General features: G+C 34.4%; 1 protein-coding gene across 1 annotated transcript in view; it reads left to right on the top strand.

Annotated features, from left to right (window-relative positions):
- ERBB4 (erb-b2 receptor tyrosine kinase 4) overlaps nucleotides 1–27,739 on the top strand; it is a 1,304,701-nt gene that overhangs the window by 932,018 nt on the left and 344,944 nt on the right. Inside the window, exons 6-9 of the mRNA XM_006140094.3 lie at nucleotides 10,577–10,695; nucleotides 13,798–13,939; nucleotides 18,546–18,659; nucleotides 20,151–20,277. Of these exons, the coding sequence (XP_006140156.1) occupies nucleotides 10,577–10,695; nucleotides 13,798–13,939; nucleotides 18,546–18,659; nucleotides 20,151–20,277 (502 nt within the window). The remainder of the gene's footprint in view (nucleotides 1–10,576; nucleotides 10,696–13,797; nucleotides 13,940–18,545; nucleotides 18,660–20,150; nucleotides 20,278–27,739) is intronic.

Here is a 27,739-nt window from a genome sequence, read left to right as displayed (position 1 = left end):
CCTTTAGGTCTAGTAGTGGATTTTATGCCTTTCTTGAGTGCATAAATATTTATAATTGTTATATTTTCTTGGTGAGTTGATAGCTTTAACACTGTGTAATGACCTTCTTTGTGTCTCTTTACAGCTTTCGAGTCTATTTTGTCTCATGATAGGATTGATGCACTGGCTTTTGTGTTTCTATTTGCATGGAATGATTCTTTTATCCTTCCATTCTCAATATGTGTGTATCTTGATCAATTAAGTATATTTCTTGTAAGCAGTATATAAAGGGCTCTGTTTTTGGACTGGCTCTCTATTCAGCCAGTGTATATCTTTTGTTTGGGAAGTTCAACCCATTTACATCCAATGACTTAACTGATATATACAGATTTATATCTGCCATTTAATTGATTTGTTTGTTTTGTGCTCTTTTTGTATTTATTTTTTTTCTTTTATTACTTTTTTTCTTTGCTATTTGGAAGTTTTTCATAGTGGTAAGGATTTTGTTATTTCTATTTTTTCTTTGTGGTTGTCTACAGGTGAGTTTTATAACTTCATGTATTTTAACAGTGATATTTATCTTCCTTTCATTTCCAGATATAGTACTCTCAAGTATTTCTTCAAAATCTGGTCTAGTATTGATGAATTCCTACACTTTTTGTTTATCTGGATAAGATTATATTTCTCCTTATAATTTGAAAAGTAGTTTTTGCAGTTTATTTTAAATTCTTGAGTGAAATATTTTTCTTACAGAATTCTGAATATTTTATCACAGTATTTCCTTGCCTATAAGGTATCTGCTTAGAGGTCTAAGGTCGATCTGATGTGGTATCCTTTATAAGTAACTTGACACTTATCTCTAAACATTTTAAGAATTTTATCTTTCCCTCTGACTTTTGACATGTTAACTATAATGTGTCTTGGAGAGGAACTTCATTGTTAAATATGTTTGGCATTCTTTGAATTTCTGTATCTCTATAGATTTAGAAAATTTTCAGCTAATATTTTGTAAAATAAGTTTTCTCTGCCCTTTCCAGTTTCTGCCTTCTGAGATATCCATTATGCAGCTGTTTGGTTGTTTAATGGTATCCTAAATTTCTGATATGCTATTTTTGATTTTAATATTTTTTGATGGATCAGATTATTTCAGAGGTTGTGATGTCAAGTTCAGAGTTTCTTCTTCCTGATCTAACCTGTTTTTGATGCTTTCTGTAGATGAATATTAATTTTCTTTATTGTATTCCTCAGAATTTTTGTTTAATTATTTTATCTTTCTTTATATTGAATTTTTCATCCATGTAATCAGTTGTTTTTATTATTTTCTGTAATTGTGTGTCCCCTTGTGTCTCATTGAATTTTGTTAAGATTAATATTATGAAAACCAGTAATGATATTTTTGTGATTATCTATATTTTTGTCCATTGTTAGTGGAAAATATTTTTGGGGGGAGGGAAAATATTCCCTTTTGAGGAGAAATGGTTTCTTGAGTCCCTTTATTAATACTTAGGCATCTGGTGAAATACTCCTTCCTGTTTATGGGGTAGATTCCTTCATATTAATAACAACTACTGCTCTGTGAGAATATTGTCTGATTTCTCAGACCAGGCTATGGGGAGTCTCTTTCAAGAAAAATAGCTAGTGGCAATATTGGCTAAAAATAGATAATACCCACTGTCTTGAATGGATTGTGCATAAAAGGGATGTGGGTGCTGGTTGAAGAGTTGTGACTCAGGTAGCAGCAAGTTGTTTGAGTTGCCATTTGTGTGCAGTCCCTGAAGATGAAGAAAGCTGATGCTCTAGTATCTGACTTTCTCTGTAGCCAGGGTACCACTCCCTACCCCAACAATGAGCAGTTCATTATAGAAAGGAAAGAGGAGGGTTGTAATTTGGTGTAGATATGAATTTTGGTTTTCCCCTCAATACTGGCAGGTGGGTGGGGACTCTAGTAAGTGGGCAGGGGAGCTCTGGGCAGGCCTCTACAGCATTAACTGGTGAGTGGGAGCTTTGGGAAGACCTATATAGTTCTAGGGTGTGTGCAGGATGCTCTTGGCAGTCCTCCACATTGTACCTCTGTCTCCTCTCCACCCAAGAGGGGGAATACCTTGTACTCTCTTCTCTATTAGCTGCTCCTCCTCTCCTCTTCTTTCATACTTATAGTTAAGGAAGATCCTGAGAAGCTACATTGCAGACAACAACAAAAATAACAGGGAAATTCTACTGGTGTTTCCAATCTGAAGATGGGGAATCACTCAGTAAAACGGGTATGTCCAGTGTCCTTGGTTTCTTTTGCAGGGAGTAGAGGGGGTATACTCATATGCCATGCTTCGTACCTCAGAGAAGTCCTCCCGTAGCACTAGTCCATCTCTTTCAGAACATGTAGTGTTGTGTAAACTTGAGGGCCAAGGTCATAGCCCTATTAATCAATCTAGCTGGGGTGGTTGCTGTAGTGACCCACACAGGTCTGGTAGAATTTCAATGGGTTCTCTAAGATGTGGAGACTTTCAGGTTTGGTCCTTGGTGCAGATTTTGATTCAGCCATTGTTCTGTTCTCACAGTTGCACCGTTCTGCAGCTTTGTGTGTCCTAAGTGTCAGGATTAACCAAAGTAAGATCCTTCCCTACATATGGCAACTCTGTGAATCTCAGGAACTTAATTTCACTAGACCTAGGAATGTGCAGAGTACTGGACTCCCAGGCATTTAAGATGCCATCCAAGTGGTATCAGAGGCTGTTAGGGATCTTTCACTCATCCTTTCCCAACTAGGGGAGTTTGCACTAATTTCAGTCTGCCTACCTCAACTGGCTGGATGTTTTTGTTCTTTTTCCTATGCTGTTTTTCTCAAGTTTCTGCATTTCAGTAAACTTCAGATTTTTCAAATGTTCTTCCTCAGTTGAAATGTGTCTGAGAAATGATTATTTCATATCTTGATTGAAGAGGAGATGAGTGCTGGAGGCTTCCCATCTACCATTTTGCTGCCTCATCATCAAACCATTGCTTCTAAAGCAGCCTGGGAAATTTATTGGAAGGGAAAGATGAGATCTGAGAAAACTTTTAGAAGGCTATGCAATAATTTAGAGATAAGTTTCTTAACAGGGTTGGCATACATAAGAGGAGAAGTAATGAGGAATATTTAGAAAAAAAATTGCTAGTATTAAACAATTTTATTAGGTATGAACAGAAAATGAGGAAAAAGGAGAAACAGAAAATGCATTTAAAATTTCTACCTGAGCTACTGGATGGATGGTATTTCCATTAATTTAGGTAAAGGAACAGGAAGACACATATACTTAGTGGTAAAGGTATACAGTGGAGTTGTGCTCTGTTTTCTACACTTTGTTATATCTAAATGGAGACTTCCGTTGACTGCTAGATTTTCATCTTGCAACTCCATAGAGAATTCAGTTCTAGATCTGAAATTCATCTACCTATTGGTAATAGTTAAAGTAGGCAATGTATTATTTTGTCTAGAAACCTACAGGCTAGATAAAATTGTGAAGAGCCTGTCTGGGAATATTAATACTTAGGAGGCAGAGTCTTAATAAAGTAACATGAAAGGAAGCTTAGAAGTACTAGCCAATGCCTGCTTTCTGAGTCCCACCCACCGACCTGGAGACTTGGGTTCCCAACTCAACAGATGTCTCATTGTGTGTGCAGCCCAACAATCCAAGTTTGCCTTTAGAACCTGTGTCTCTCCCACTAAGTGCAGTGTGTGACTTGAGCCTCTTCACTAAGTCATATCTCCTTAGCTCATCCCTAGCTCATCAGGACTGAAAGATTGATAGAGGAACCAACCACCTGATACTTACCTATATAAACTTTTTCTACTCTGATCTGGAAGATGCAACACTCTAACAGGAACACACATGGGATCTAAGCATGATCCTTCCTCTGATAATAAAGACTTTACTCCAATAAGTAGAATGAAGTGATAGCTGCATCAGATAACCACAGAAGAAACATGAGAAAATGAGGAAATAACTCTCCTAAGGGAACACAATAAACCCTCCCAAACAATAGATAACATAAAAAAATTCATTGGCATGTCAGAAAAAGAATTCCAAACATTCATTGAGATAAAACTCAATGAGATTCAAGACAGAAGAGTTGATTCCAGGAAGTGATAAATCATTCCAGGACATGAAAGAGGAATTCCTTAGAAATAGACACCCAAAAAAAGAATCAGACAGAACTTATATAAATGAAGAATACAATACAAGAAATTAAAATATCCCTCAAAAATATAAACAGAAGGGACCGCAGTTAGCGTAATGGCTATGTCATTGGACTCCCATGTAGTCGAATGTGATTCGCGTCCTGGACCCGGTGGCTTAAAACTCTCACTGAGCGCGTGTGCGTGCGTGCCCAAGATCCCAAGAGAAGAATGGAGGAGAAGGGATTGCGGCGTGGCCATCTCCCCCGGGGGGTGATTTCTCTCTTTCTGTCTCTCTGTCTCTCTCTGTCTGTCTGGCGAGTGCACATGCCCTATGGCAAAAACCTCTAAAAAAAAAAAAAAAACATAAGCAGAAGATTGGGTCCTACAGAAGAAGAAATTTTTCACCTTGAAGACAAAGTCTTTTACACAGACCAAAACACAAAAAGAATAAAAATATAGCTGAACAACATGAAGATAATATATATAGATTAAATAATATAAATTCTAAACACTATTAAATGCCAAAATATCCACATGTTGGGTATTTCAGAAGGTGAAAATACTTCCCCAAAATACTACATGAAAATTTTCCAAATCTAGAGAAACATGGAGAAATTCAACTCAAAAAATTAAAAGAACTTCAAGTAGAATCAACATAAAATGATCTTCCCATCAGCACATTATAGCCAAATTGGTAAAGCATCAAAGACAAGGACCATATTCTAAAAATGGCAGGGGAGAAAGATCAAGGTACTTACAAAGGTTATCCTATCAGGCTAACATCAGACCTCTAATTGAAATAATGCATACAAGGAAATAATAGGAAAACATATTCAAAACATTAAAAGGAAAACAATTTCAACCAAGAATACTATATCCAGCAAGATTAACCTTCAAATGGGAAGAACAAATGAAGTAATCTCAGATAAACAACTGAAAGAATTCACCACCACTAGACAAGCTCTTCAAGAAATACTGAAAGGAGTACTATATCAGGAAAACTAAAGAGAAACAGAAATAATAGAACAAAACAGCCAAGGAAAATTGCAAGGATATGTCCACAATTATTAATAATAACACTGAATATTAATGGATTAACTTCTCTGATTAAAAGACACAGACTGGCTGAATGGATTTGAAAGAAAAAAAAATAAAATAAAAATAAACAGGATCCCTCTATATGCTACTTACAAGAAACTCACCTCACAGATAAAGACATACATGGATTGAAAGTGAAGGGCTGAAAAAAGATATTCTATTCATATGAAAATCAAAAACAAGGCTGGAGTCATAATACTGATATCAGATAAAGTAGATATCAAGACAAAAGCTACAAGAAGAGACAAAGCAGGACACTATATAATACTAAGGGCTAGCTAACCAATAAGATACAACACTTACAAATATCTATACACCCAACACTGGAGAACCCAAATACATGAAACATGTTAGACCTAAAGGGAGAGAGACTGCAGCACTGTAATCATTGGGAACCTTGACACCCCACTATCTCCTCTGGACAGATCATCTATATAAAAAACAAACAGATACAAGATTTGAATGACACCATAAATCAAATGGGCTTGACAGACATCTATAGAACATTTCACTTAACAACAACAAAATACACTGTTTTCTCACTCTCATATAGAGCATTTCAGAAGATCAACCACATGATAGGGCACAAAACAGGCCCTTACAAATTCAAATGGATAGAAACTATTTTCAACACCTTTTCTGACCACAGTGGAATCAAACTTGAAATCAACTACTGAAAGAATCCTGGAAAACATACAAACACATGGAAACTAAACAACCTACTCCTGAATGTCTCTCTCTACGACCACTGAAGAAATTAAGACTGAAAAAAAAAGACTCATTGAAACAAATAATATTGAACAAAGAAGTTTTTATAACCTATAGGACATAGGAAAAGCAACCAGAAGTAGGAAGTTCATACCAAATAACCCCCACAAGAAAAAACAGAAAAGTAGCAAACAAACAAACTAATGACACATCTCAGGGAACTGGAAAAACAACAACAACAAACTCAAAACATACAAAGAAACATGAAATGTCATAAAGGTGAGCAGAAATAAATAAAATAGAGAATAAAAGAACTATATAGAAAATAAACGAAACCAGAAGCTGGCTCTTTGAGACAATAAACAAAATGGTCACATCTTTAGCTAGGTTAATCAAGAAGAGCAAAGGAAGGAACCAGATTTTTAAAAACGTTATCAATGAAACAAACATTGCAACCTACAGAACATAAATATAAAAAAATGGAGAATAATATGAGTGGTTATATGCCAAAAAAGAAGAAGAAATAGGTGTGATGAACAAACTTCTGGACACAAATTTTACTATGATTGAACCAGGAAGAAGTAGAAACCCTGAATAGATTAATAACAAGCAAAGAAATTGAATCAGTAATAAATAATCTCCCAAAAAAGAGAAGCCCAGGTCCCAATGGCTTTACCTCTGAATTCTACAAAACTTTTAAAGAAAAACTAACCCTAATCTTCAATTTATAAAGCTCTCAAATTTATTCAATGAAGTCTTCATCACTCTGATCCTAATAACAGACAAGGACATAACAAAAAAAAAAAAGAAAACTACAGACCAATGTTCCTAATTAATACAGATGCAAAAAAAAATTATCAATAACAAATAGCAAATCATATCTGACAACACATTAAAAAGATTATACACCATGACTAGGCCAACTTTCTTCTAGGATTGTAAGGGTAGTTCAACATGCACAAAACAATAAATGTAAAACATCATAGAAATAGAAGATGAAAACTATATGATCATATCAATAGACTCAGAGAAAGCATTTTATAAAGTAATACATCCCTCTATGATTAAGATTCAATGAAATCGGCATAGAAGGATCTTTCCTCAACACAATGAAAACCGGTTATGAGAAACCTGTAGCTAACATCATAATGAATGGAGAAAAACTTTTATTTTCACTAAAATCTAGAACAAGGCAAGGCTTCCCACTTTCTCCACTCCTTGTCAATGTAGTATTGGAAATCCTAGCCAATGTGTTCAGACAACAGAGTAAAATTTTAAAATAAAATAAAATAAAATACATTTAAATAGGAAAAGAATAAGTGAAATTATCTGTATTTGCAGAGTTGATTATATACATAGAAAACAAAAAAATTTCCTACTTCTGAAAGTCATAAACAAGTACAATATAGTAGCAGGATACAAAATCAAAATACAGAAGTCTATTGCATTTTTATACACCAACAATAAATAAACTGAAGAATCGCCATATACAATAGACACACACACACAAACACACAAAATCCAGAGACATACATAGGAATAAACCTAACTAGAAAGTAAAAGACATCTATAAGAAACACTATGAAAAACTTTTCTTTAAAAAAAAAAGGAAAAATAATACAAAATAGTTGAAAGATATCCATTTTGTATTGGAAGAGTTAATATAATTAAACTGTCAATCCTACCCAAATTAACCAACTTGTCTGGAATCATCAAAAGCCCCATATTACCAAAGCAACATTGCACAATAAGAATAAAGTAGGAGGTATCTCCCTTCCTAACCTCAAAATATATTGCAAAGCTATGATAATCAAAATAGTATGGTATTGGCATAAAAACAGGAAAGTAGACCAATGGAACATAATAGAGAATTCAGAAATAAACTCTAAAACATACAGACAACTGATTTTTGACAAAGGACAGAAGATAATCAGTAGGGAAAATAAAATCTCTTCAGTTAATGGTGCTGGAAAAACTGGATAGCCACCTGTAGAAAAATGAATCTGAACTTGTATCTTTCGCTGTTAACAAAAATCAACACAAAATGGATCAAGGATCTAAAAATAAAACCTCAAACTATAAAACTACTTTTAGAAAACAGAGGGGGACAGGGACCAGCAGTTAGCATAAAGGCTATGTCGCTGGACTCCCACATAGTAAACCGTGGTTCAAGTCCTGGACCCAGTGGTTTAAACTCACGCCAGGCGTGTGTGCGTGTGTGCCCAAGATCCTGAGAGGATAATGGAGGAGAAGGGATTGTGGCATGGCCATCCCCCCTGGGGGGCGATTTCTCACTTTCTATCTCTCTGTCTCTCTCTGTCTTTCTGGCGAGCGCACATGCCCTACAGCAAAAACCTCTCAAAAAAAAAAAAAAAAAAACGAAAAAGAAAACACAAGGAAACTCTTGGAGACATTGAAGTAGGAAAATATTTCTTAAGTAAGACTCACCAAAGTACAGGAAATAATTTGCAAAACAGACAAGTAGACTACATCAAAATAGACTACACCAAATTAAAAAGCTCTGCATAGCAAAAGAAATAATAACTAGAGTGAAGAGGAGACAACTCTCAGAGTAGGAGAATGTATTTGCAAACTCTTGCTGAGGTAAGGGACTGATAACCAGAATGAGAATACAGGGAAATGAAGCAGTTTACTGGCCAAAAATAATCAATCCAATTTAAAAGTGGGCAAATCAGCTGACCAGTCAACTCTTCAAGAAAGAGATACACACAGCCAAAAAGCATATGAGAAAATGCTCACCATCCCTTATCATAAGCAAAATTCAAATCAAAACCACAATGAAATACCACTTAATCCCAGTCAGAATGGATAAGATTTTAAAAAATAAAGAATAACAAGTGTTGGCAAGGAAATCTTTTTACACTTAGGGTAAGAATGTGGAGAACTATATGGAGAGTCCTCAGACACCCATAAACAGAACTACTGTATGACTAATTCCGCTCTAATGTACCTACCTAAAAGACAGGAAAACACTAAGTCAGAAAAACACTTGCACAGCCATGTTTACTGCAGCATTATTCACAATTGCTAGGACATGGAATCAACCCCAAAGTCCAAGAACAGATGAATGGATTGAAAAATATGGCATTTGTATTCTATGGAATACTGTACTGTCACAAAAAAACATTGAGACCCTGACATTTGATATAGAGTAGAGAAATACAGAAGATTTAATTCTAAAAAGACAATGAAAACAGACACTATATCGCTGTACTTAATATATACCAAATGTGTGTACCTATGGCAGAAACTGAATGATTGGCAGTTATAATATCAGGGGAGGCAACTATAAATATTAGAGACATTATAGGAGAGTATGATTAATAGAAGTGAGTAATAAAGGGTGAAAAGGAGGGCATCAGGGAAAAAATGGCAAACAAAACATTTAATAGACACAAAAATGAAAAGTTATCTGTTAATATATACGGTAATGCCTTTCACTTGATGAACATGCATTGTATTCATGCTGGGAAAAACCATGTTGTACAGTATAAAGATATAGAGTGATTAAATTTAAATTAAAAAAAAGAAAAAGAAAAAGAACTAGCTAAAAAGGTAGGAAGAAACAAGGCCAAACTGGAAATACAGAAGCCATGAAGTGGTACACTAAAAATGTCCTTTGAAATTCATACTTTAAAAGTGTGTCTTTGGAATAAGTGAGATAAGTAGACTTGTATCTCTCATTATTATACTGTGGATGTGCAGCCTATAACATTGCTTTTACTAAAATACTTTGATATGCTGTCAAATTTTGTGCTTACTGATATTTGCTTGCTTTCTTGTCCTTTTTTCCCTTCTCTCTTCTTTTCTTTCTTTGTTAACATCTTCCTTCCTTCTTTCCTTCCTTCCTTCCTTCCTCCCGCCCTCCCTCCTATCCTCCCTCCCTCTCCCTTTCTTTTTCCCTTTCTTTCTTTCTTTCTTTCTTTCTTTCTTTTCTTTTCTTTTCTTTTCTTTTCTTTTCTTTTCTTTTCTTTTCTTTTCTTTTCTTTTCTTTTCTTTTCTTTTCTTTTCTTTTCTTTTCTTTTCTTTTCTTTTCTTTTCTTTTCTTTTCTTTTCTTTTCTTTTTCTTTTCTTTTCCTTCCTTTCTTCCTTCCTTCCTTCCTTCTCTTTCTTTCTCTCTCTTTCTTTCTTTCATTTATTCATTTCTCTCTTTCTTCATGAAAAATACATGCGTCAAGTAACAGTTTATGTTTCCCTTTTTGCTTTGACTACTAAAAGTTTTATCTGTGTCTGGGAGTGCCTTCTACCACAGGGCCTTCCTGTATCCATTGTGTGAACTTGACATCATTCGGCATTTCTCATTCTGTAGTCCACAAGTTAGCAAATGCCTTCTTCAGTTAACTCAGATTTTATTCTTTTCTTGTTAAATTGAATGACTTTTGCAGAGCACTATAATTATTTGCTAAAACAAGAAAGAATAGTATCAATTTTTAAAGTATATATTAATTTTAGAGATTTTGATCTAGTTGTGCACTTCATTCATTAAATGATGACTGAACTGAATCAATGGTGGGTTGATTAAATCACTACGTCAGAATTCAGCTTTTCTCAGCTGAAACTCTTAGACATTTCTCTTGTGGCCGGCTTTGATCAGGATTCTGTTTCTATCTTCTGCAGTGACCAGGACAGTATGTGCAGAACAATGTGATGGCAGGTGCTATGGACCCTACGTCAGTGACTGCTGTCACCGAGAATGTGCTGGAGGCTGCTCAGGACCTAAGGACACAGACTGCTTTGTATGTCTGCGAGTTTTCCTTTTTCTCCCCTGCCCTCCCTTCTCTCCACTCTGTCCCAAACACACTGATCCTTTCATATCTTATAGCAAGACCAAATTTAGCCATTTTATGATGAAGAAAGATGATTTGCCTTACTGGAAGTCATTCCTTTACTGAGTTGGTTATTAGTTAACTAGAATTGTTCTGTTCCCCTAAATGAATTGACTCTTTCTGATACAACTTATATTACAAAGGAGATTTATTGGAGAATATGATGTATTCGATGTATTGAGATATCTTTTTAGACTCTTTTCAAAAATGTAGTGTGTATATCTTTATGTTATTACATTATTGAATCCCGTAAGTGGGATCAATTACACTTTCTTTCTCTCTTCTTTCTTTCTCTCTTCTTTCTTTCTTTCTTTCTTTCTTTTTCTTTCTTTCTTTCTTTCCTTCGACAGTTGCATTCCTCCTATTTGCCTTCCAAATGTCTGGGACTACAGGCACATACCAGTATGCTCAGATCTTTTGAGTAAGCTAGGAATTACCCACCTAGGCCTCCCTTATGGCCTCAGCCTGCAGAGTAGAAGCATGTTTTCTGCACACACAATTGTGGCTAGACTTACTTTTATTTCTTGACTTTCAAGATTATAGAAGCTACACTTATAAATTCAAATATTTTTCTGCTTCTATGATTTATGAGCTAATGCTATTTTTAAAATTTTTAAATTTACAAGTGCACATTTAAAGCATTTTACATACTAATCCATTTGTTTAGATGAGGATATTTTTACTTCCTTAATATTAGCATTTATGGCTCATTGGAAATATTTTTAATTACATTTTGATATCATATCCATAATATATATTTTGTTTTTTAAAATGTATACAAGTAATCCTGTGAGCTATAGTTAACACAATTTTATTCAGAGAACACTTGTTTTATTTTTAAACTAAAAAGCATAGCATAAAAACTTGTTTTACATTAGAAATAAACAGAATTATTTTAATTTTTTTGATTTTCAAGTATTCAGTGAATAGACATATATAGTAAAATTAAGATTCTTCTTTTTACAAATTGACAAGCAAAATGTAAACTGAAGCTTTTATAACATAGTAGTAATTTTCTAATTTTATTAATATGATAAGACACATCATTTCTTTACTCTCATTCTGTAGTGAAACTAAAATATGTGTAGCAGAAGAGAATAAGAAGGAAGAGAGAAAGATATCAATGTGTTAAAAATTTAAAGATGCTCATCAGGTCTTGAACTAAAGACCTTCCCCTTTTCAATCACCAGATGCAGGATGAAAGCTTGACTCGAGGACACTGAACACTGTGGGTATTGCATTAACAATCCCCAAAACCAACAACAATAAACAACAGAAGCAAAACCTCTCACTTGGAAGTTTTGCCCTGAATTTTTTTCATGGTTCCATTATCATGATAAGCAGAGTGCCAAGTAAGCTTTAGAATTCTCATTCCATTACTTTTATGGAATGGTCCAGTGATTCCACTTTGGCATTTGGTACAGAATATTCAAGAATGCCACACTGGGGCTTTGGTATAAGTTATGTTGTTTTGTATGCAGTTGGAAAGGTAAATTCATTTTATTCCTCTGGCTTATGTTCCTTTGTTCCCAAGCAATCTGTGTACAACATTGCATAAAGTATGTTAGTAAAGCAATTATAAGGACACATGAAGTTTTATAGCCATAAATTAAAACTTACTGAGTTTTCTAGATTGGTTTTTAATAGATTCTTCCTACAAAGTGTCATCGCAGTGAATAATGTATCATCAGTGAGTCTCATTCTGATTATGCATCTAGTAGAACATCATCAGGGAATTGTCATATTTGTGATAAAGTGCTTGCTAAAACAACAATTGATGAAGCAAATATTTTCAGGAAATAGAATAAATTAATGCTTATTAATAACCGTATGTACAATTTATGATGGAATGTAAAACAAAGCTTGAGTTCATATTAGCTTGCTTTTCAAGCCCTAAATAATACCTATGAAAGCTTAATTTCTTAATTAAGAGAATTAGTTCTTCCACACTTTTGTTAATCACATGCTTATTTATAATTACACATATGTTCTCTTTTAATATTAAGTACATAACTCTCAGGTGGTAAAATGGTTTTTAATTCTTCCCAAAGTAATTTGAAAATAATAATAAGTTGAATTCTCAATACGAATATATAAGTCATCAAAAATGAACTTTTTTATTTGAATGGAGTGGCATTTACTAAGTAGTAAGCATAGTGAAAAAGGCCATACAGGAAGTGGTATTATATTCCATGACTACAGGCTATCTGTAGCTAGCTACATTTTTATATTTTGGCATTATATACACTACCTTTACACGTGACTGACTCATCATCTTCCATATCTTTTAAGTCCAGTTTAAATGGTCATCACACCGTTTTTTCCATATACATAGGTGATGATTGTGCGTATAACTTAAGGCACTTAACTCAACAAACTTGAATTCAAAGAAAAGTCTATAGTTTTCAGAGCCAAAATCTAAGACTAAATATAAATGCTCTGCGTAAGTACAGGTATAAATAATTTTTCTCTACTAGCTAACTTTAATCATTTAAATTAATTCTCAATATAGAAATTAGTGGCAAGATTCTAAGCAATTTGAATTTCAGTAACTATGAATAATGTCCATATTGACACTGGAAAAAATGTTTTATAGAATTTTAGAAATTTAAATGACTATAAAATTATCAAATTTGGGGGACCAATAGATGGTGTCATGTTAGGTTGCTGGACTTCCACATAGTGGTCTGTGGTTTGAATCCTGGACCTAGCGCTTAAACTCACACCAGGCGCCAGTGTATACGTGCCTAAAATCCCGAGAAGAGAATGGAAGAGAAGGGATTGTACCATGGGCATTCCTTGGCGGGTGATTTCTTGCTTTTGTCTCTCTGTCTATCTGGTTATTGCTTGCACCCTATAGCAAAAATCTTTCAAAATAATTTTTGCAGTATTTTGAAATTGCTGTATACTGAGTAAAGTCACAACCTTCTCACAAAACTGTTGTGTCAGTGTTTTATTATGAAGTTCTATGAAGGTTATTTGTAAATGAAAGTAATATTTTCTCTGTTGAAGGCCTGCATGAATTTCAATGACAGTGGAGCATGTGTAACTCAATGTCCCCAAACTTTTGTCTACAATCCAACCACCTTTCAACTGGAGCACAATTTCAATGCAAAATACACCTATGGAGCATTCTGTGTCAAGAAGTGCCCACGTAAGTAACAGAATAAAAGTAGCCAAGTAAATTAAGTCATTATTTGAAAACAAAAGAATTTTTCATAATTTCCTTTCAATTTGAACTATGTAACAATATTGTGGTTTATTTTGGGGTTTGTACACTGTTGCTTCCATTTTACAAAAATAAGAAATTAAAATTTAGAAAATCAAAGTAACTGTTCTAATATTGTTTAGTAAAGGAGTGGTATGTTTGAGTCAAAGAGTGGCTGATTCCTCATTCTTGTTATTTTTCTCTATACCTCAATAGTTTTGCATCTCATGCTGCTTCTTAGAAATGTGATTAGTTAAGTGACTGCAAGCTAGGTAATATCTTCTAATAAGAATGAATTTTTACCTTAAATGATTCCTGAATATTTATACTAGGATTACATATCATTATAATTTTAATATCAGATCTAATCTTAAGCAAAAATAATAGGTATAATGTGTATTTTAAAGGATCCTTAGCAAATTGATAACTTATTTTGGGATTCAAAAATGACCAGCTAAACTCTCAGTATAAAATATGTTTTTAAATTTGTTTATGTCAATTTCTTTGATTTGAGTGATCAATGTAAAATTTTATTAGTGTTTTACCTATTGGAAAGGATGAAAAATTACTACATTTTTCTACATACTCATTTAAAAGAGAGCTTGACAATTTACAGCCAACAGATATAGTGATTTTTTTTCACTTTATTTATCTGACACAGTAGGACATCTAAGGGACATGGAATTAGAATGGCTATGATTATGGCTTTATCCACTTATTAGTCACATGATTTTAAATAAAACATTAAGTTATATCATACCTTCTCTTTAAGATGTGGGTGATGGGTCCAGCTGATGGTGTAATGGTTATGTCACTGGGCTCCCACATAGTCGACCACAGTTTAAGTCCTGGACCCAGTGACTTAAAACTCACACTGGGTGCATGTGTATACATGCCCAAAATCCCAAAAGGAGAATAGAGAAGGGATTTCAGTGCGGACATCCCTCAGGTGTACTTTCTTGCTTTCTGACTTTCTGCCAGGTGCATGCACCCTACAGCAAAAATCTATCTTAAAACAAAAACAAAAAAGATAAGTATGGTAATAATATTATATTATAATAATCTATTATTGGCGATAGTGTACAAACATCAGAGGGGTAGCATATATAAAAGTCTCTGTAAATACAAATATAGTCATTATTAGTAAACATTTTATAATTTTATATACTGATTAAAAGAATAATTGTGCTTAGGCTTCTTTATACATATTTAGCATGGTTCTGAATTATCATTTTAAACTTTAGGAGAGTGGGGATTTTTCATCGGAAATACTTGAACATTCCAACCAATGTTCTTTGTTTTTTAATCTTAACCTTTTATTTAAACTCACCTATTTCCTGAAGTGGCTATTTCACTATCCACTATTCTTGCAAAATTAGAGGCTTGAAGGTATTATAGGGTATGGCAAGATGATGGTATTTTTTATGTTTCTTAGACAAATATTCTTCTACTCGACTACCCTCAAATTATGGTGACTTCTCTGAAGACATAAAACTGTGCAAAAAAAAAAAAAAAAGGTGCTTTTGCTTTTACTCAGGTTCTTAGGTTGAAGCGTAGGGGTTTAGGCTGGAGTGGAAGTACCAGGAACATCTGAACAGTAATAGAACATCTGAATAGTGATAGAATTACTATTTTCATTACCTTATCCTTTGTAATAGTCCATCTCAGAGTTTCAACTTTTTAAGTTGCGGCAAGTGGTTAAACATGGGGAAATAGTATGTGAAAATACATGCCAATTTTACCTTGTAGCTGGTTACTCACAAACTTCCTTTTTTTGAATTAGTTTTTGTGTATCAAACTACAGATTAATTTAAAATTGCAATATTTGTATACCATTATTTGTATACCATAAAATTAAAATCTCTCATGGGCCTTTCTCATTAGACTAGGTTTGCTAAACTGAAACTCTCTTGAGAGATGAGGACAGTTAGCTTTTAAATACAAATTTATGATCCCTAATCCAGAATTTCAAGTTCTAGAATCCCCAACCAGCATGTATTTTCTGAAATGCATTTGGCTACAGAACCTGAACTTAATTGACATAGTCTAATTATGACCTTTATTTAGTTGAGTAGACACAAATTGCTGCAGAAATCCTAAAGTGTTTAAAGATAAAGCTATTATCCAAGACCATGTAGAAAGGATGGTTATAATATATACTATCTCTACCTGTTAGAGTTTGGGTTTCTCTGAGACAGGGATTAGATTATCAGGAGGCAATAAAATCAACACCTGGGTGAGGCAGGAAGCAAGGTTAGGCCTCATCTCAGTAGTGTTTCTTCTATGATGCATTTTCTCTGGAATATAAAAATCTTCACACTTGTGCCCACTTTCATGGATTCATAATAATTCTCCACCACAAACTCCCCTCAACACCAGCTTTTCCAGTATTTCTTCTTCTGGGAAAAGTCACTGATTTCGAGTCAATGTCCATTCTTTTATTTATTATTATTATTATTTTTATTTTTTTAGATAATTTTTTTCAATTTCAAGTTCTTTAATACATTCAATCACATTATTTAGCTTGTAAAGTGAATATTCCAACATGTGTGCATTTTTCCCCAGTCCAGCTGATAATACTATAAAGTTATCTTCAACAGATAATACCCCATTTCTTTGTCCCATTAATGTCATGCCACTCTATTTTTCTCCTCAATGTTCTCTCTCAAACTCTATTCCTTCACTCACCTTCTTTCCACCTAATATATGGTATTTACAACCAAAGCCAGGCTATGAAGGAAAGACATGTCTCTACTTATAGACCGAGTGAGTCAATATCCATTCTAAAGTCAGGCCACTTCTCTTTCCACATGTAGTGATCAGTTACACTACTTGAAACTATACTGTTTGTTTGTCACTCTTGCCACTGTATTTCAAGTGCACTCCTAAGTGAGACTGCAGGGTTGCTGCAACCCATGTTTACCTTCCACCCAACTACTAAATTTGCTTTTGTCCTCCTCTGTGAGCTTGTCATGAGTGCCCTCTCTTGTTCCCCTTGCAGCTGTATTTATGAGCCAGGTGAGAGGTGCTAATGCGATGGTGGATGATACTGGAGGTCTGAACCACCTGTTTATGAAGTTTACATTGCCTCTGCCCCAGCTCATATACATTCCTAAATCTACTGCATTGATTTTACAGTGGATTTGCTGTTGGGCCTGCCCAATGTTATGATAACCCAATGATATGTTATTACAAAGCCTGGCTCATAATGGGCAATTCTAGCTACAAGATCAGTCAATGATCCACAGTTAAGTGGATTCTATTTCTACTAAGACTCAGAACATTTCAGGAACTGCTGTTTGTTAAATGATTTTCAATCATATATTATAGATGGCATGGTTTGCCATAGTCTAGAAACCTAGAGGTCTCTGACATTATTTTCCAGTTGGGATTTGCCATAACTCCATATGGCATGTTTTACCACTATAGGTACTTCCAGTATCACAGAACATCTTGGGCTGTATGACCCAAGTAGCAGAATTGCTTACATCACAAACTGGATCTGAGCCATGCATCTTTTCTTGTTCTGGGAATGCCCTGGGGCTTGAAGCCTTCTGTACCATTGAATATTGGTTCCAGATCTTCAAAGCCAGAATGGCCTAGTAGGTATTATGTTTTCTTTATTGTAGGAAGTGCAAGATGCAAGTGTTTATCCTTTACTATGGAGGGGATGTCCTGGCATTTCCCAGATCACTGGACTTCTAAATGTTTCAACTAAGTGTTAGATAATAAGAAATTTCTTGTCTATTTGGTATACAGTTCCTGAAGTTCTAACCTTTCAAATTTCATTTGGTTTCTTTCTTTTTTTTGAGAGGTTTTTGCTATAGGGCACATGCACTCACCAGAAAGATAGAGAGAGACAGAGAGACAGAAAGCGAGAAATCACCCCCCAGGGAGAATGGCCATGCCTCAATCCCTTCTCCTCTATTATCCCCTCAGGATTTTGGGCATGCACACACATGTGCCTGGTGTGAGTTTACGTCAGCAAGTCCGGGACTCAAACCATGGTCGACTATATGGGAGTCCAGCAACATAGCCATTATTCCATTGCTGGTATCCTCATTTAGTTTCTTCATATAAAAATATGAGAAAGGTTTTGTTGCACTTCACTAAAAGAACACATTTGAAACATTTCCTTCTCTTAATCCAAGGCAGTTTAACCTAAGTTTCATTTGTGCTTCATGAATTTGAAGTATTTTTAAACTTCAAACTTGTATCATGACATGAAATGAAGTGGAACTATAGAAAAACAAACTAAATGTCATGAGTTTCCTCACTCTATAAAACAAATCTACTCTATCTTGCAGGCAATTCAGGAGGTAGAGTAGTAGTCAAGCAAATAATAGCTGTTGACTCACTGTCTCCAAATTTGAACATGGATGGTTAGAGATAACTATTTCAGGTTGAGTTATTTAAACAAAGATTTGTCTTAGAGGAAGATGAATACTATCAATGATGCTAATTTTTTCAAACCCTAAAATATCTTGTTTTAAACTTGTTAGATGGACATTAACATTATTGTTTATTTTACCTATTTTTCCTTTTTAATCAGACAACTTTGTGGTAGATTCCAGTTCTTGTGTGCGTGCCTGCCCAAGTTCCAAGATGGAAGTAGAAGAAAATGGGATTAAGATGTGTAAACCTTGCACTGATATCTGCCCAAAAGGTGAGTGATAGCTCAAATTATTTTGGTTAAAATAAGGGACTTATACAAAGGTTTTCTATTCATCTTGTTTTAGGCAAAGTTAAGTTTGGCTCTCAGAACATACCTACTCCTGCAGCCAAACATTCCCACACACATTTTCTGACTTTGATAAGTTCCCCAAAATATCAACTGTTGTAATAGTGTGTCTTAAAGGTTTCAAAATACATGAGTTCACTTTATAGGAACTCAGAAATAACATGACATAATTATTAGTAAATCTTAAAATTTGTAATAAAACAAAGATTCTTACAGTGATTATTTTGCCTATTATTATTATTATCTTACTATTTTTAGAGAGAGACAGGTACACCAGGTAGGATCTTAGTGCACTGTGATGGTTTCTACAACCTTCCTCCCAACCAGGATCACAGGCTTGTATGTATGTACCCAGTGTGCTTAGGTAAACCAGGAATCTAATCCCAGCCTCACATTCAGCTCCAGTATCATGCAGCAGCAACCTGCTGCCTACACCACCACAGTTGACCTCACATGGTTATTTTAGTATCACAACATATATTTTGTGTGTATGTGTGTATGTGTGTGTGTGTGTGTGTGTGTGTGTGTGTGTGTGTTTTGCTACTCTACACAAAATGACCTGCTAAAGGTAGAAAGGAATGCCAAGGAACATGCAACATAACATTTACTCTCCAGGTCTTAAAAAATATTTTGAAAGATAGACACATAAATGACAAAGAAGATAACCATAAATGTTAAATATATGTTGCCAAAAAACGTTGCAGATAATTTATGCTATAGAATTCTAGTGAAAGAAGAACTCTCTCCCAGTACTAATTGTTCAAATTCTTTACCAGAATGAGACCTAAATTAAGAAGAATGAAAGTACAGTCCAAATAGTTCAAATGTTATTAAGCTTTTCAAAGTATCAAGGAGAGCCTTAGAAAAGGAAGAACCTTGTATTGACTTTTAGACTACATTCTCTCTCACTCTCTCACTCCTTTCTTCTCTCTCTGTGTGCACTATTGATAATATTTAATTTAAATTTAAAGATGTGAATGATTCTTGACTCTGGTTACAACTCCTATCATTAGTATTCTTTATTTAAAATGTATATTCCATTAGGCTAATGTTTTTTAAATTATAGGTTGAAATTGACCATCAATAGCCCATAAAACTTTTTACAAAAGTGACCAGCATTTAAAAGTATTAAAAATAATATTTTAGAATGGATTAAAGAAGAGGTCATTTTAGATAGTAAGGTGAAGTATTGATTAATGCAGGTTTTATTTTAGTTACCTAAGTGTGGTGTGCATCAACTGGGTCTTGATATAAAACTTAATTCTTAAAATGAGCATCTTCACTGGACTATAGCACGGAAAAATATTTTTCACTTTAGGATAAAGTGAATTTATGTTAATTTATGATGAAAATGCAAAGAAGTATTGGCCAGAAATTAGTTTCTCCACCTCCTGAATGTGAGTCTTCTCTTTACAGCTTGTGATGGCATTGGCACAGGGTCACTGATGTCCGCTCAGACTGTGGATTCAAGTAATATTGACAAATTCATAAACTGCACTAAGATCAATGGGAATTTGATCTTCCTTGTCACCGGTATTCATGGGTCAGTATTACATTTTTCTATAAAATTGTATTACAAAGTAAAAAAGCTGAAGAGATTCTTTAGTTTTGTCTCTTTGATTCCTCTTGACCAAGAAACTTTTTTGTCTTTCCTTAGTGTTCTTTGCCAACAAAAAGGTCAGATTTCACCAAAGGTGATAGTAAAGGGTTTTGGCTGCATCCACATTTTGAGTTGAGTGACTACTTAGGTTTGAACATTTAACTTTGCACTTAAACTAAAATGTATTTGCAGTGGTTTTCAGCAAGCTTGACTTATTTTTAGATACGTTTAGGGAAACTCTAATGGGTAAGGTGGGGGATTTCATTCAAATTTCTATCTGATTAGGTTAAGACAACATAAATTACTGTCCTTTGAACAAGGAAAAACTCACATAAAATACTTCCATAAGTTGAAATTCTCTGATGCCTCTTTCAGGCATGATCTTTGTCTTGATACATTAATTTTCTTTCTCTTTTTTGTGAGTTGGGAACTAAGACTACTGTAAAATATCTATTAAATGAGTTACATTTCTGTAATAAAATTGTAGCCCTGTCTGGGCTTTTTCAATATATAACCACCTGCTGGCTTGAACAGAGAAAACATTCAAGTTTGTAGTCCTTGAATTGTAATAAAAATGTCAATATTTTTACTTTATACTATATCTGTTTATCTATATTACCACTTTATCCCTAAATATTAGTGCTACAGGCTACAGATAAAGAATATCATTCACGTATTTCAATTCAAGATGTTTCTCTGAGCATATATTGCATCATTTCTAGAAGCAAAATAATTTTAACATGTTATGAATATACATGTCCAAATAGGAACAGCAGGAACAGTAAAATGAAGTATTTCTTCTTATTCAAATAAATCATTACATATATTATTGCATAAAAGTCCTCTTCAGTGTAAAATGTAACTTTAATACAGTCTCATGTCAGACAGGGTAATAGTATGTATGTACTCTGCCCCAAATTTGTTATATCTGGCACAAGAAATTTTATTTTTATACACAAATATTAAGATTTCCAACATCTCTCTAAAATGAGAGTACATTTTTAATTCCTACAGGGCAATTGTCTGTTGGAGCTGGGTAGTACTAGCTACTTTGAGTTGGGACACATTCAACTGACTGTCAGAGTCCCTGCTCCCCCAGGATTCATTTACACTGCTGTTGTAGCCTCCTTTGCACATTGAGTTGGAGACCTGGGTCAATCTTTAAGTGTGTTCTTATAATGTAATGCACATATGACATTTAGTAAAATAATATACTATATTTTCACTATTTTAAAATCTAAATATCATCATAAGTTAATCATTATATCATGTCAATAAAGTCCTCTGAGAAGTAACTACAATAGATTCACTTGACTCACATTACCTTTCTCCACATGAGAATAATAAGTGAATTAGACTCAAGCCTATCGGTGTAGAAAATGATTTGAAATCAAATCCTCATGGGTTGCATTAGACAAGTGGTTTTCATCCTTGCCAGACCTGACATCTCCCATTTATACATTAAGCATTTGACACTTCCCTTTCAGTTTTGAAATAACATGTGTAGATAATATAGCCTAGCTACATACACAATTTTTAAAAATATCATCATGATTCTCTAGTTGTAATTGAAAGAAGAAAAAGAGGAGAAAGATATATAATAAAATATGTATTGGTAGCAGAATGCTCAGCTTCCACTGCAATGAAAGTTTGGATTTATGAGAAAAAGGATTAGAAGTCTTTCTATGTCGAAAGTCTAAGGAAATAAAGAGTAGAGGAGCAGCTCACCACTGAAATAGAAAATAACTAACCAGACATATTACATGTCAAAAGAAAGAGGGCATAACTTCATGGAGATAAGGGTAAGGTGACTAGAGAATTGTACATGCCCACAGTATGACTAAGCATGAAGTTTGCACACTGAAGTCCTTAGTATCTGATGGGACAGTTTAAGATTGTACAGATGGGAGGCAATTATTTGCTATAAAAAGTGTTTAACAGCCCTGGGATGGGGTTATAACCAAAATGGACAGTATCCCTCAGTGCTTGTTTCAACTGAAATAACTCTACAAGTGTCCCAGTTTTCTTTTGTGGGGTGATACAGCCTCTATTGAGAACTCTTGCAAAAATTTCATGATAGGAAAGGGATTATAAACCAATAAAAGTGATATGTTAATGATAAAAATACTTTTGGATGAAACATAGGTAGGAAGGTTTGAAAAAGCCTCAATCTGGAGAGGTTTGGAATAGTTATTTTAATCTAGCTTTGTAACAGATTTATTTAAATTCTGGAATTATACTAGTTATAAAATGAATGTATACATTTTTCACCTATAGCCTTGAGCAGGGTATACTTTAATAAATAAATGCAAAACAATGGAAACATATTTCAGGGAATAAAAACATATTTTGTGCAATAGGGACCATGCGCTCACAAATTTAAAAATAACACACTGCAAAATTTTAGATTACCCAGATTTTTAAGGAAAATAGTCTTGCTAGTTCAATTCATGTGAAAAGTAATTTATAAAAGTAAATCAACTCACTTGGGTTAGAAGTAGAAGGATAAATAAAGCCAGTTTTAAAAATAAACTTAAAAAATAAAAGTTAGACTTTCTTTTTGGGTAGCTATCCAGACTAGACTGGAGTTTGATTTGCAGCTTTACTGTGGACAGTTTGCACTATTTTGGATAACTTCATGCCAAAAACTATATCTGATTACAAAAATAAAATTGAGGAATGGATTAATAATAAGTATCTACTTCCTGTGATTCTTGTAGCAATGGGAAATGAAAATCATTATTGTTATTATCATTATTTGAAAGAAAATTTTGCTATAGAGCATTTGCACTCAGCAAAGAGACAGAGGAAGATAGAAAGACAGAAAGTGAGATATCACCCTCCAGTGAGGGATGGCCATGCTATGATCCTTTCTCCTTTTTCCTCCATTCCTCTCTTGGAATATTGGGCACACACACAATTTTAAGCCACCAGGTCCAGGACTCTAATTATAGTCAACTATGTGGGTGTCCTACACTTTAACCACTCTACCACCTGCTGGTATCCATGAAAATTTTTTTTTATTTTCTGTTTTGTTTGCTTATTCATTTATGTCATTAGAGAGACAGAGAGAGAGAGAGAGAGAGAGAGAGACCATAGCGAAAACAGGGTCTTCATGCTGCCATCCACCTCCAGTCTCAGCTGGCCCAGGTCATGGGAATGTGTGTGTGTGCATACCCAAGGTGCATGGCAAGGCTTCCAGACTTGAACTGAGGACCTTTTCTATATCCATCACTCCTATGCCACCTCCTGATCTCAACGACAATTATTTTGGAGTCTGTGTATTGGCACAGCAGTAACACAATGCTCTGTGAGGGACCCATGTGGGAGGACTGATTAAGGGCCAGGGGAAGACCATGGTATAAAGACCCCATTGGGGTATCTATCTCTCTGTCTCTCTTTCTCAATGTCTCTCTGTCTCTATCTCTCCCTTTCTTGATCATGGAAAAGAAAAAGTGACTTAACCTCAACTTAAGATGGTTTTGTGGGCCAGCAGTTGGGTAGTAGTTACGTGGCTGGACCCTCATATGGCCAACTGCATTTCAAGTCCTGGATCCAGTGGCTTGAAACTCACACTGGATATGTGTGTTTGTGTGATCAAGATCCCAGGAGGAGAATGGAGGAGAAGGGATTGTGATGTAACCAATCCCCCCTAGGGAGTGATTTCTCACTTTCCCCCTCCCTGTCTCTGTTTCTCTCTTTATGGCGAGCACACATAGTGTTAGGCTAAAATGTCTAAAAATCAATTTTGAATTTCTCATTCTACTACCTGGAATATTGTAAGCTCTTGGTAAATGGTGTAAAGGAGAGTAGGAGGAGGATGAGGAAGAGAAAGATGGAGAGATGGAGAGAAGAAAAAAATTCTAAAAGCAGGAGAAGGCAATGGAAAAGAAAAAAAATGTATGTATATCTAGTTTATTAAACAAGATATATTACAACAAATATTATTTTATTGGCTTGACTTTAGCTTTTTTTATAGGCTATTTTGGAAACCAAATAAAAGCAAAACTTTCTTTAAGATATATAGTGCTTGGTTCAGATGATTATATGTACTTAATCATAGAACTTACACCTGAAATATTAGAATAAACAATTAACATTATTGTGTCCCAAGCATAATATATAAGCATTTCAGAACAAAGATTGATATGTGAAATTTGATATATTCCTCATTGTTAGTCTTATGTCAACATGAAACATATATATTGAAGCCTTTTTCCCCTTCATCTTGGGAAAGTATGGATATGCCAATTCAGTAGACTCAAGCCATCTTATATAAGTACAGGTCTAGGTATGTTTATGTATGTAATATGATATATGTGTGTATTAGAAGAAGAAGGAAAAAGCATGATTATAAAGGAAAATAATATGGAGTATCATAAATAGACAACTTCTGGTAAATTGAAGACATAGTATACCTCTCTTGGTTCCAATTCCCCTTAATATTTACTAGCTACTTTAAAAAATTATTTTGTGATTTGATTAAAATAGCTGACAGTTCTCTAAACAAGTACAAAGGTAAAAATTATAACTAAATTAAATTATGCTTTTCCAAAACAATATACACCTGAAATCAATTTAATGGCAGTTTTTCAGTTAAGAAATTAATATATGGAAGGGCTCATAAAGTTAATTGTCATTTTGATTTTATAGCACAATATGCCATTGCCAGGATTAGAGATAGGCTCTTGTTTCCTTATTTAGAGTGGAAATTGTAAGCATGGCTTAGTGGTTAGGGCTATCAATACGAATGTTTACTTTTGTGCTTTTTTAGGTTTTACACTGTTTCATGTGTGTGCTTAGAGTAACCAAAGGCTCTCCAAATAAGTGTGTTGATGTTGGGTCACTGTGAGACACTGGTGAGAAGGAATTTACTGGATCGACTGCAATGATGATAAACAAGGGAAGAAAGATCATAGGTTTGCTAATAAATAAAGTGATTTTAGTAGAATTGTGAAAATACCTTTCTTTCTCTTTATCTTGAATTTTATTTTGGATCACCAAACACAGTGATAGGGTAGACATAATGTTTCTTCACGTGGCTCTGAATTTAGGTAGAAAACTTCGCAATTTAAAAGTATTAGAGACTTTAAGTGGCTATAGGATGAAACTCCCAAGAGGTACTTTATAGTTGGTAAGTGGAATTCTGTCAGCTTATTTTATGAGAGTCTTGAATCTCTAAAATTAACAATATAAAATTTCTGTGGTCCATTGGGCTTCATGCTAACGGTCCTGAATTCATTTCATTTATGGCAACCTGGAAGTGTTCTCAGTAAAGACTTGGACTGACCCCATTATTGTGTGCTTGCCCTGAATAGTGAGTCTTTCTCAATACACCCAGGATATTTGATTATTTGGCTTGAGCTGTACTGTACACTGCTTTTCATCAGAGCAAATGTTGAAAGCTCATTCTCCAACTGCAGAGCTGATATTTCCTCTGCAAGCAAGTCTTTGCACATTAAAAGGTGAGGACAGCAAGAGTATTCCCATATGGTGCACTTAATTTTTTAGCTTCATAGTCATAAAAATAGTAATTATGTATGCCATATATCTTTCCTTATAATGAAAGCAGGTTTGTCAGACATGTAATATAGTCTTTAGGCTTTTCCGAGATATTCATTTGACATTGAGACAATTAAACCAATGGTTTATGTGTGAATTATAGGAAAATATATTCACAGTGTTTCTTCAGTCTCAGAACTACTCAATATTTGAACCATAAAGAGAAGATTACATATGACTATAAATGGCTAAAATTCAAGGTAGACACTGATGTCATCAATGGACAGATATAGTAATAAAGGATTTTAGAGAAGTTGAAATTGTATTTGTCTTGGAACCAGGAAGTAGTATGTTGGTTGAAGCATTGGATTCCCACATGGCTGACCATGGTTTGAGTTCCTGGCCTGGCAGCCTGACAATCATGCTGGACATATATGCATGCATGCTTAAAATCCTGAGAGGAGAATGGAGAAGGGATTGCGGCATGGCCATCCATTCTCGGGGGGGTGGGGGGTGATGGTGGTGATGTCTTACTTTCCCTCTCTCTGTCCCTCTCTGGCAAGTGCATGAGCCCTATAGCAAAAAACAGAAAAAAAAAAAAAAAAGAAATTATGTTTGTTTGTTATCAAGTTACACTACATTAGTTAAACTAGTAGTGCATTGTATTTCTCAGTTTGAAACAATAATCTAATCAAGCTAGATTTTTTTTTAACAAAGATATGGGGTAGTTGATAGTATAGAACATCCCAACCAACCAAGTTCAGAAAGCATTATGTGGCTTTTCCAGAGATCAAGGATGCCAGAACTAATAGTCCCTTCAAGATTTTAATGCTGGGATGAAGAAATGCCAGTGGATTTAGACTCAGTGCCAGGAGATAGGCCATATATCTACCTGTCAGAATATTGTGAAGCACTTACATTGAAAGCCCCAGAAAGATTATACTCAACATGGGGCCGTCAAGTGGCACGGTGGTTACGGGTGCTAGACTCCAACATGACTGACTGCAGTTTGAGGACCTGACCTGGTGGCTTGCTTTCTCACTTCCCCCATGCCCTCTACCTGACTCTGTCCCTCTCTGGTCAAATGAAAATAAGTAAATAAATGAAGTTATATAAAATAATTCTTTAGAAAAAGATTATACTCCCTGGACCATCGTATGCCCCATTTCAAAAAGAACATTCTAAAACTGATAAAACAACAGTTGTCCACAGGAAGAAAAAAAATGATCATTTAATTGCTACAAGCAGACACATACCTCTAAAAAAATAAGCCTAAGTTCATTATTCTTAGATGGTTTGATTTCTCTTAGAGAAATGGACAATGAAAAATTTGATCTTGTTATTAAGAGTATATTTTTTAAAAATCTGATTTTTTTGATTACTGATAAAGATTTGTGTTTAGGTTTTGCTTCATATTCAAATATACGATTATTTTGTATGGTCAGTACATTTACCTGAAAAGTTTTCCCTAACATAAGAAATCCTGAAAAAAATCCATTTGATATTAAATATTAAAAAATAGTTTATATTTATTTTTAAAAATCCAGTCCTATGTCAATAATACATATTCCAAAAATATGTGCATGCATTAGGAAATTTTAAAAAATCTCCCCTAATTATATCTTTTGTGTACTATAACATTTGTTGTAAATTTTATTTTCAAATCTCAATATAATTCATAGAAATGGAAGCAAATAATTTCTGTTAAAAAACGAGTAAAAACAAACCAGATAGGAGTAAGATAATTGTAAATAATCTATATGAAGAATAAGTATATGTACTATAATGAACATGATGATCATTCTCAAACAGATAAATGCAGAGTATAGTAATGTTTTTCCCCTTCGCCTCTGTGTGATTCCATCCTTATGAGCTACAGGTGTTATCTGCAACTTGGACTGGT

The sequence above is a fragment of the Tupaia chinensis genome, unplaced genomic scaffold, assembly GCF_000334495.1.
Source record: "Tupaia chinensis unplaced genomic scaffold, TupChi_1.0 Scaffold000018_1, whole genome shotgun sequence".
In the NCBI taxonomy this organism is placed as follows: domain Eukaryota; kingdom Metazoa; phylum Chordata; class Mammalia; order Scandentia; family Tupaiidae; genus Tupaia; species Tupaia belangeri.
This window is presented reverse-complemented; position numbering and strand designations above follow the sequence as displayed.